The sequence below is a fragment of the Rosa rugosa genome, chromosome 5 (genome assembly GCF_958449725.1).
Source record: "Rosa rugosa chromosome 5, drRosRugo1.1, whole genome shotgun sequence".
In the NCBI taxonomy this organism is placed as follows: Eukaryota; Viridiplantae; Streptophyta; class Magnoliopsida; order Rosales; family Rosaceae; genus Rosa; species Rosa rugosa.
Window position 1 is genome coordinate 10,431,228 of NC_084824.1, and position 9,808 is coordinate 10,441,035.

The window sequence follows — 9,808 nt, forward strand, 5'->3', positions numbered from 1 at the left end:
TCTTACTCTAGAAAATAATGACAAGTGAGGATTAATTAATTACTGATTCTTAGACAAGGACACTGTTTCAAAGTTGTAGGCAACAAGAAACTAATGCAAGGTGGCTTTGATGGACACATAAACATATGTTGTTATTCGTTTGTGAATTTGAGTTTGGTAAAACATCATGCAAAAATTAGAGATTTGATTTTTCAAATAGTTCTCCAAGCACGAGTGGAAATAAAGCAAAATTATGTTAGATAGGTCTCTTTTCATGCCAGCATCTTTCCCCCTTGTTCAATATATGATATTAGCTAATACTAATAGGTTGTTTCATTCATGGTTAGATCATACCTTTTAAGATCAAACACTCATAATTTCAACGCATTCACTATTTAGATTTGTATTTGATTTTGGCTTTCCAAACTCTTCTTTAGGAGGGAGCCATTGCGTTATCTCAAGTTCTGAACAGGTAATATCTTGTTAATGTATAACGAGCCTTGATCAGTGATACCACTTTCTAACAGCTCCTTACAACAAAGAAACATCATTTCAACAATGATAATAAAAAAAAATAAAAAAAAAGAGAGGAAAGGATAAGTAATGAATGCTGCAAACTGTCAATGATCAGCTTCTTGGTCTTTAATATGTGACTTCAAGCCTAGGGCGGCAGAAAAAGCCCTTCTCATTTCCCTCATAGGGTCCCCAACAACTCCAGACTTCAGACGCCAAGCAACATGCTCATCAGGCCGAACTAGGATGGCTCCTTTATCAGTCATTTGACAGATGTCCCACCATGACAAAGCATCTGATGACTTTTTAACTTCCATAACATCTATGTAATTCTCCCACGGTTTCAATGATGCCTTACTTCTTACCTCAACTCCTTTAGCACTACCAGCAGGCCACAACACGCACACCCTTGCAGAAACTTTGAATTCCTCAGCCACCTTCAATGCAGCATGAGCAAGATGGTAGGATGGCTCTATCGGTGCTATGATAAGGAGAAACTCAATTTTGTCTCCAGATATAAGATCCAGTGTAGAAATAGTTGCCTGCAAAAGTATGCCACTAAGCAGTTTGAAAGTCTTCCATAAAAGAAAGCTGCTTCAAGTAATTACTTGCAGAATAAATAAAACAATGCTTCGTGGTTTATGGAGCCACAAGAACCCACATAGATCAATATAACAAAAGAAAAATAGTGGGCAATACCAGCTAGAACATCCCCAAATCGCCAGACATTTATCTTGTGCATGTTTAGATTTAAAAATTGCAACGTACCTCACTCGATGAATTTGACAATATCCTCACATTCATGTGAGGAAGCCTTGAACCTGGATCTGCAGTAGGAACATAGTCCCTCCGGCGACCAGTAGGTCCATCTGGGCCACTCAGTGCACCATCATGGTCAGGAACAAGTGCGCCTTCTAGGTACCTAAATTTGACAGCCTTGAGTTAGACAGATACAAAAATGTACTTGATGAGTTCATGATTTAATTCATCCAATTGGTAAGTGAAAGTGAGATTTCATTTAGTTCCAGAATCAGTGCGTTCATAAATCTAAAAACTAGTTCCAGAACAAACGATACTTCATATTAATCTCAAGTCAAGCTACAAAGCTCAAGGGAGCCTGGCCTAGGAATTGAATGATGTGTGATACCTGAAACCAAGATCTTCTGCCGGGAACTGGAGCTGGAGACTCTTTCCTTCTTCAAATATGCGTCTCAGATTAGCAAGCCTTAAAGCTCCAAGTGGGTTGTTTTCATTCAAAAGAGTTTCTGATAACTGTGCACGACCTAAGGTGAAAATTCCATCCAAAATGGCGCTCTGTAGTCCAGATGGTAAAATAGACCCAATCCCCTTATTTATTACTCGATGTACTGCAAACAAATAGAAAGTAATGTAATAGCTGCATTCTGCTGCATCATTTTAATGTGAGAATTGTCCCTAACAAATAGGAAAACACATCCAAAAGGTTATAATAGATTAATTTACCCGAGTTTGCAATAGTTGGATCAAGACCAAGTGCACCAGGAACAGCCATGGCTGCTTTGAAGTTCTGAATACTAAGAGTTGTATTGAAAATGGCAATCTGACACCAACATGTGATATCAATCGCAAGATCCGTAATAATTTTGTAATAGAATTATGAGTAAATGTGAAGAAGATAAAGCCAGTACCGGCCTACGTTCTGTTTCATAAGTATTAAGTATTGAAGGTGGTGTAATACCCTTTACTACAGAAGCTATCTTCCAGGCAAGGTTATGAGAATCCTGAATTCCGGTATTCATACCTGTATAAATCACAAGAAAGACAAAAAGCTATCTGCATCACAAACACCAGGAGAGTTTCCTACATTTCTGCATCACAAAAAAGACAACTACTAACCAAATCCACCAGCAGGAGGGAATTGATGAGCAGCATCACCAGCAAGAATCACACGGTTTCGACTACTTAGAAACTTCTCGGCAACTTCAGCATGCATCACCCAAGGTTTTATGTCAATCACATTTATGTCTCCAAGCTCTCGACCTACCAATTTGAAGATCATCCTCTCACATGTCTATAACAAGTTAAACCCTTTGAAGTGAGTAATCACTCCCAATGAAGCATATATTCTTATTAAGGCGTTAAACATTAAGAATGCCTTAAACTTAGCAGGAACAGTAATGCAAGCATAGCAATTTCCATTTAACCACAACTAATACAAAATACCTTGGCACTGAAATCTTCAAGGTTTTGCTGGGGTGGATAAAATGGTATCTGCAAGATGACAAGAGAAAAATCAATATAACTTCACATTTATCACCAGAAAGATCTCCATAACATCTTTAAAGCTGCTATACCTGCAATACAAATTCCCCTTGCTTGAGATCATGTGCAACAAGGACCCCTATAGCTTCAGTATTGAAGATAAAAAACAGCATGCCAGGTCTCTCACTGAGCAAGTAATTTCCAAGGTCTCTACTCAAGAAATGGACACTCACAAGCTTCTGCAAGTCCTTTTCACCTCTCATATCTACACCAGCCAGCTTACGTACAGTACTTCCAGCACCATCTGTACCTACAATCATATTGGATCTGATATTCCTCTCCATATGTTTCCCATCCTTGAGAAAAGATGCAGTCACGGAAATAATATCATCACTGGCATTGATGGAAACACACTCATGGCCCATCAATATTTGCCTTGCCTCAAGGGGTTCATGGTCAAGGCCTTTCAACCCTTCAGGGGTACAATACTTGAAGCTGAGATTTTCAAGCTGCTTAAGTAGTAATGCATTCAGTTTGTACTGAGAGAAGTGTGCAACAGAGACCGGGCTGACAACTTGCTCAAAATCTGGTGATAAAGTGAAACCAGAATGAAGCTGATCAAATCTGCCAAATTCTTCGGTATATTCACACACTATGTGCTCTACTTATAAGAATGTAGAAAACTTGAACACATAGGAATTGCCATGATTATATTTGTAATATTGATTATAATGGCTCGGAGTCTAATCTGACTCTAATGAACAAGACTTAAAAGCTGAGTTCTATGTAGAAAACATGGAAAAGTAAAGAGTTCCTTTGCACCTTCAGGTTGCATATGATCTACTGAGCCAAGAATGGAACCAGAGAGCGAAGTGCAATATATAAACTTTCTCCACAAATCAACTGGTGGTTGAGACTTCTGGATCTCCTCTGCCAGGCCATCCAATTTGCGAAATACCTAAAATAATATACAAATTATAAATGAAGCCTGAAATTTCTTCAAAATACTCATTAAATCATATCATCCAAATGAAAAAGAAGAATCAACCTCCATCGACCGATTGTTAATGAAGTGTGCCTGTGGATGTCTGGAGAAACTTGTACTTTTCTCCAAAACCGCGCATTTGACCCCTACAAAGAATATGATCCATAATATATCTCAAGAATTCATCCCAACTCCACCACATGAACAACAAACAGTTACAATCAAAATAGGAGCGAGTTCAACCTAGAATCAAGTAAATAAGAGCTAGTCCATTTTATGAAAGGCAATTTCTTGCCGAAACAATAAAAAAAGTCGAAAACTTTCTACTAGAAAATTCAGAATTAAAAACTATAGCACATGCATAAGAAACCTCAGCTCAAACATCACACAGCCAAAAACACCTCTAGTGATGACAATCATGAATTCCAATCACAAAGAGTACTACAAAAACACTGAAACACCAACTCACTACCCTCATTGACAATTTGATTACACTACACTTTCTGACAAAGAAAACAAAACAAAAACAATACACCATTACAAAGTTTGTATCTTTGAAGCTGAAAAATAAAAGTAGAAGCAATATAAGCAAAGATTGAGAGCTTAAAGAGTTGGGTTAGAACAAGAACATACCTAGCTTTGTTAGGAGTATAGAAAGAACGAGACCCACAGGTCCTGCACCGACTATCAGAACCGGAAGCACAGAATTGTCGCCATTGCTGAAAAGCTTGGAGTGTGATAGGGCTCTTGTGGGGACGTAGGCAGATGGGTATGGTTGGATTCTGGCATTGGGTTTGTAGAGGCCGCTAAACCTCTTGAACAACCGTGAAGACCCCATAAAACCCAGAAACTGACACGAAGTTAATTAGACCATGGCCACGGAACAATTAAGGACAAAGAAAGAAGAGAGAAGCTAGTAGTGGTAGTTGCGATAGGATGGCTTGGGCTTGGCGGCAAGGACGGTTTAGGAAGTGGACCAAATATGTAGAGGACAAGGTTAGTTGGCTCTAAAGTCTTTGGGGGCCTAGTAAACTCTCATTACTCCATAGTCCATACCAACCTTAGGGGGTAGGGGAGGATCTACTCGATAGATAATTCCATTAATTCGGGTGACATGAAGGGGTAGTTTGGGTACTGAATTTTAAGATTGAGGAGTTGTGATTTTTGGGTCGTGTCACGTGGCATAGCCGCTCAGTAGTCAGTAGTTGATGGGAACATGTTAGTATAAATATACCATTCTTAAAGCTAAGAAGTAAACAAAACACTTATTCAATAATCAACTAGAACTCCCACAATCCAAGCAGTATGCACAAAACAGTAACACAGTTTTTATGTGTTTAGCATTCAAACCAATCAAGTCACCCATGTTTTGGCTACTCAAAAGATACAGACAATAGTCTCCCAAGCTATAAGTCTAATTTCAAAGATTGTCTTATTCACATTAAAACATTGGAGTGAAGTTTTACAAAAACTCAAGTCGGGAGGTTGTGATTCCAAGCTCATTATTGATTGCATCGGTGAGAACTCAACCCCCTCAAAATTGAAAGCAATGATTCAAAATATCAAGCACTAAAAACTTTCAAAATATTTAAAAGTTGCTATGTTAGATGAGATTTAACATGTATAGTCGAAAGTGAGTTCAACTGTTTGACGGATTAGCACAAACGACTTTTTCTAGTTAAATTTTGATCACACCATTATTGGAGCGTCATTTGTTATATGCAGTGAGAGGTTATGGATAATACAATTTATTAAAAATTACTTATACTGTTTCTTTAAACTCGTTAACACTTGAAACACTATGTCACACTCCTACACGCTCACAAATTTGCTTGGTACGTTGGTAGACTTCATCAAATGTGATGCACCAGTGCACTTCATTTTCTTGGGATATTGACCATACATCAAAACACAATTAGGTTTGTACTTACACTCCAGGCTTCACACAAATGCTCCTTGTATTCATATGCCAGGCTTCACCCCTATACATTGATATGCTAACAACCCTCCTTGTCCTCACATGCTAGGCCTCGCCCTTCAAAATCACCCATTAATTGGTTTTTGCTGTCCAAACCCCAGATCCTTTAGCTAGTTCCCCCAGGCCCCCCTCCCTCCAAATTGCCTAGGCCCCAAACCAAGACCCAGAATCCCAGATTAAGATAGTCTAGTGGGGTTCCAAAATTTAATAATCCCAACATGGTTTTACACTCCGATCCATTCTCAGCACAACTCCATGTGATCCCTCCCCTAATCGTCCTCACTAGGATGAAGAAGACCTATAGCTACTATCACTCACTGAGAGTCACTGTCCTGGCATTCAGTGGCTGCAGGACCCAATCTAACCTACCAGTGACGTCCATACAATCACCAGAAGCTGTTCCTCTTCACCACGTGAATGGCCTCAGAGACCCATCTATCTCTTATTTAATTTTAACTCCAGCTCCATTATCGAATCCGACACCTGCATCTGAACCACACTGACACTGCTACCTCATCACAGCCGTCCACGTGTCGAAAACCCAGTACACCGGATGACCTAGTTACCGTTGGCTCAAAACCCTATTGAGTAGCGAGCACAATGGGAAGAGACTCTTCCCTAGATTCTGTGGTGGCTAGTGACGGTGAAGCTGAACTCATACTCTCACCTGGTATTCTGGCACTGCTTTTTGCTCAGTAATAAAGCTTCACAATTTCCAACGTACAATTAAAAAAGTGGGATTTTTTTTAAATTTTCACTGTTACTGCCATGTGTTGGTGCTTCATGGTTCAGTCATATATGTTGCTTTTCAAGTATTATAATGGTCTGGGGTGGATCTGAAACTCATTTTCTAGTTCTGCAAGTCTCTAAATTCCATGTGTGTGTGTGTGTGTGAGAGAGAGAGAGAGAGAGAGAGAGGGGTATATTATTCTCTGTGAACAAGGTTTCCACTGCAAAAACCATCTGTCATTTTGACTCATCTCTCTGCTGCTCTTCATCAGTCTCATTTCTCTATTCTACTCCAGCTGGGTCATCTGCATTTAAAAGCTTTTTTGACTTGGGTTTTGGATGCTTTCATATTTTGGGTGCTCAAAGGTTTAATCTTTTACTTTCTTGAAGATTAGAGCTTTGAGCTTTGGAGATTAGTTAAGTAGGAGACTTGGGGATAAACCCCATCTGGGTCCCTCAGATATTATAACTTCTTTGGTATTTGATGGGTGTAGTTAATTTCTTTTACATGTAACAATTTTGTCCATGTATTTTGGGGTCTCTGTTTAGCGGGTAAGGAAAAATTATTAGGTGGTCTCTCATAGTCTCATGTGCTGTATCATCATATGCTGAAGAAACAATGTCTATTTTTAGCATGGGCAGTTGTCAAGCTATTGTATACAGGAGCTTTTTTTTGTTGGGGAATTAATGGGACTTGTTTTGTCACCCAGATCTGCTTAGAGATTTGAAGATAGGATTTTGGACCATATTGGTCAGCAAAAAATTAAGGAGGGTGTGTGAGGTTTGTTTGAGCAACTATGAGATCCATAGAGGATAAGGAGATTTCTGGAGGCAGTGCTATAAGTTTTGAGTTTCACAAACAGAATGGAGGAGGAGCTAACCGCACTAGTGGCAACACTACTTCTTCCCATCATCATAGAACAGCTTTGGGAAAGTTACCAACACCATCAAAATGGGATGATGCACAGAAATGGCTAGTGGGGTTGTCCAGAGGAGTAGACAAAACGCAGTCCAAGACCAAACCCAGGAACTCAAATGCAGATGACTTGAGGCTCATAGCTCCTGTGCCGCAGAAGGAGCAGGACTACTCGAGCGGAGACGAGGATGGAGAAGACGATAGACACGGAAAAGAAGCAAATGGGTGTTCTGGAACTGAAGTGGCAAATCATTACGATGTGGAGACGAAGAAAGTGGACTGTGATGACTCGGTCTGGAGGAGCAACAAGCCTATGGAGAACCCAACTTCAGCTGCTGCCATGAGATCCATATGTTTGAGGGACATGGGAACTGAGATGACCCCAATTGCAAGCCAAGAGCCTTCGAGAACCGGCACGCCTATCCGGGCCACAACTCCGGCTGCAAGGAGCCCGATATCTTCGGGATCCTCGACTCCGGTGAGGGCATGTCAGCATGGGATGCAAGCTAGCCAGCAGGAGTATCAAGGGTCTGGTGATAATGGTAGAAGTACTCATGAGGGCATTCCTTGTGGGAGAGGGAGTGGTGGAAGCAATAAAAGGTATGTGGAGGAATCAAATGTGTGCAAGAATACTATGCCTGAGAATCAGAGTTCAGATCAAGCTAGGAAGCCAAATCCTCTAGAAACTAGAGCAATGGCTTGGGATGAGGCAGAACGCGCTAAATACATGGCAAGGTGAGTTACTGATATACTCATTTCTTTCTCTGCTTGCAATTAATTATGTGTGGAGTACTCATGGAGTCATTTTTACTCAAATGTTGGGATTAATTGAGGGCAGGGATCAGTTAATAGCTGGATAGTTAATAAGTACTTTGTATTGTGTATGTAGGTACAAGCGTGAAGAGGTAAAGATACAAGCCTGGGAAAACCATGAGAAGAGGAAAGCTGAGATGGAAATGAGAAAAATGGAGGTACTCATTCTTCAGATTCTGTTTTCTTTGGTTATATATTGATGAAAGATAGAAGCTACACTTCAGATTATCTTTTGCTTTTTTTTTTTTGTGCGGAAAATTTCCATCTGCTTTGCTTGCTTGGATCGTAGACTGATGTTGTGAGACCTCTTTGGTCACTTTGTTTTGCTGCACATGTATGTTGGTACCTGGTAGCAGCAGCTAATTAAGCAGTTAAAGCTTCTTTATAGTGCATAAAGCAGCATAAGCTCAGATTTCTTTTCATGAAAGAAGAATAACACAGATCTAACTATCTAAGTCACTGTCAGTCTGTCCTTAATTGATTTCACAATCAGATTTGTGCACTATTTAAATTGTTTTTCATCGCGTGTAACTTAAAAAGAACTAGTATCTCGTGAAATTTTTTTCTTCTGAGTGCATCATCATGCACAACTTCATGGAATCAAATTAAAGATCCCGAACGAACCCTTTTTTTCATTACCTTGAAAGTAGGAGTCCATAAGAATGGTACAGTAAAGCTAACTGTATACTGCAAACTAAGGCCTCTACCCAAATTACCAAAAAGCAATCCGGTCTGGTTTACTGGTTCTGAGATGAATATGTAATATACATGTGGAATCCATTGCAGCTTTCTGACTCGATCTTTTTTGTTATGCTTCTAGGTGAAGGCTGAAAGAATGAAATCTCGGGCACAAGAAAAGTTAACAAATAAACTTGCTGCAACGAGAAGAATAGCCGAAGAAAAGAGGGCTAATGCAGAGGCCAAACTCAATGAAAAAGCTTTGAAGACGTCGGAAAAGGCAGATTACATAAGGAGGACTGGTCATTTGCCCTCTTCATTCTCTTGCAAGTTGCCTTCTCTTTGCTGGTAGGCTTGGTAGCTATCTGTAATTCTGTAGTACATGTAACATCTCCTAGTTTTTTTTTTCCCTCTCCTTCTTTTCCTGCCAATTATTAATATGTAGGTGAATATGTGTATCCACTGTGGAGTTTATCATATTTGTTAACTGTTTCACCAATACCACTTCTTTTGTTTCTTAAAGAGCTTCACTTCCTACCATGGATCAAAGTCTTCAAATAATTTGGATGGACAGATGAACTCTAACTGAGAGGATATTTCAATTCTGTTATATGAACTCTGACATTTTGTTATTTGAGTGAGGTTTAAAGTTATGTTGGTTAAGGGCAAAAGTATATGTACTTGGTATAAAACATGAAATATGTTTAGAAAGTGAACACAAGTAGTCATGTTTCACACGTGTTACTATTTAAGTCCTTACAAACCATCAAAGGAGAAAAATTATACTAAATCTCTCATAATTTATCACATTCTTTCAGAGTCTCAGGGTTTCAAACTCCATTGATAAAGTGATCACTAAAAAGTGATAATGTGCAAATCCAACTCAGATCAAGTTATATAGCCATTACTTGTTATGAATTTGGACAAGCTAAATAGTAAAGAGTAGAATTGTTCGCAACAAAAATCCTTGACTTAA

At 39.4% G+C, this 9,808-nt stretch overlaps 2 protein-coding genes across 3 annotated transcripts; one reads left to right on the forward strand and one right to left on the reverse strand.

The window, feature by feature from the left end:
• Nucleotides 1–362: 362 nt before the first annotated feature.
• Nucleotides 363–4,699, reverse strand: LOC133710334 (uncharacterized). Of its 2 annotated transcripts, XM_062136379.1 has the most exons (11): nucleotides 4,352–4,699; nucleotides 3,782–3,864; nucleotides 3,556–3,691; nucleotides 2,826–3,319; nucleotides 2,695–2,742; nucleotides 2,368–2,542; nucleotides 2,160–2,272; nucleotides 1,975–2,071; nucleotides 1,640–1,859; nucleotides 1,261–1,414; nucleotides 363–1,034 (listed from the first exon to the last, which is right to left on the reverse strand). In XM_062136379.1, the coding sequence occupies exons 1-11, from the start codon at nucleotides 4,554–4,556 to the stop codon at nucleotides 600–602; spliced, it is 2,160 nt and encodes a 719-aa protein (XP_061992363.1). In that variant the 5' UTR covers nucleotides 4,557–4,699; the 3' UTR covers nucleotides 363–599. The 2 variants fall into 2 exon arrangements, with proteins under 2 accessions (XP_061992363.1, XP_061992364.1); XM_062136380.1 differs by lacking the exon at nucleotides 3,782–3,864 and having other exon boundaries at nucleotides 4,352–4,475.
• A 1,613-nt stretch (nucleotides 4,700–6,312) lies between these two features.
• On the forward strand, nucleotides 6,313–9,406 carry LOC133710118 (uncharacterized). Its single transcript, XM_062136113.1, has 3 exons — nucleotides 6,313–8,076; nucleotides 8,231–8,312; nucleotides 8,975–9,406. Exons 1-3 carry the CDS (start codon nucleotides 7,223–7,225, stop codon nucleotides 9,182–9,184), a joined length of 1,146 nt encoding a protein of 381 aa, XP_061992097.1. The 5' UTR covers nucleotides 6,313–7,222; the 3' UTR covers nucleotides 9,185–9,406.
• The last annotated feature ends 402 nt before the right edge of the window (nucleotides 9,407–9,808 follow it).

Excerpts from the sequence above, each read along its gene's own strand:
- LOC133710334 (XM_062136379.1), bottom strand. The coding sequence starts at position 4,556 with ATGGGGTCTTCACGGTTGTTCAAGAGGTTTAGCGGCCTCTACAAACCC. Across the intron at positions 2,273-2,367 it reads CCCTCCTGCTGGTGGATTTG|GTATGAATACCGGAATTCAG; the intron begins GTTAGTAGTTGT and ends TGATTTATACAG. Across the intron at positions 1,035-1,260 it reads TGTCAAATTCATCGAGTGAG|GCAACTATTTCTACACTGGA; the intron begins GTACGTTGCAAT and ends ATACTTTTGCAG.
- LOC133710118 (XM_062136113.1), top strand. The coding sequence starts at position 7,223 with ATGAGATCCATAGAGGATAAGGAGATTTCTGGAGGCAGTGCTATAAGT. Across the intron at positions 8,077-8,230 it reads CGCGCTAAATACATGGCAAG|GTACAAGCGTGAAGAGGTAA; the intron begins GTGAGTTACTGA and ends TTGTGTATGTAG. Across the intron at positions 8,313-8,974 it reads TGGAAATGAGAAAAATGGAG|GTGAAGGCTGAAAGAATGAA; the intron begins GTACTCATTCTT and ends TTATGCTTCTAG.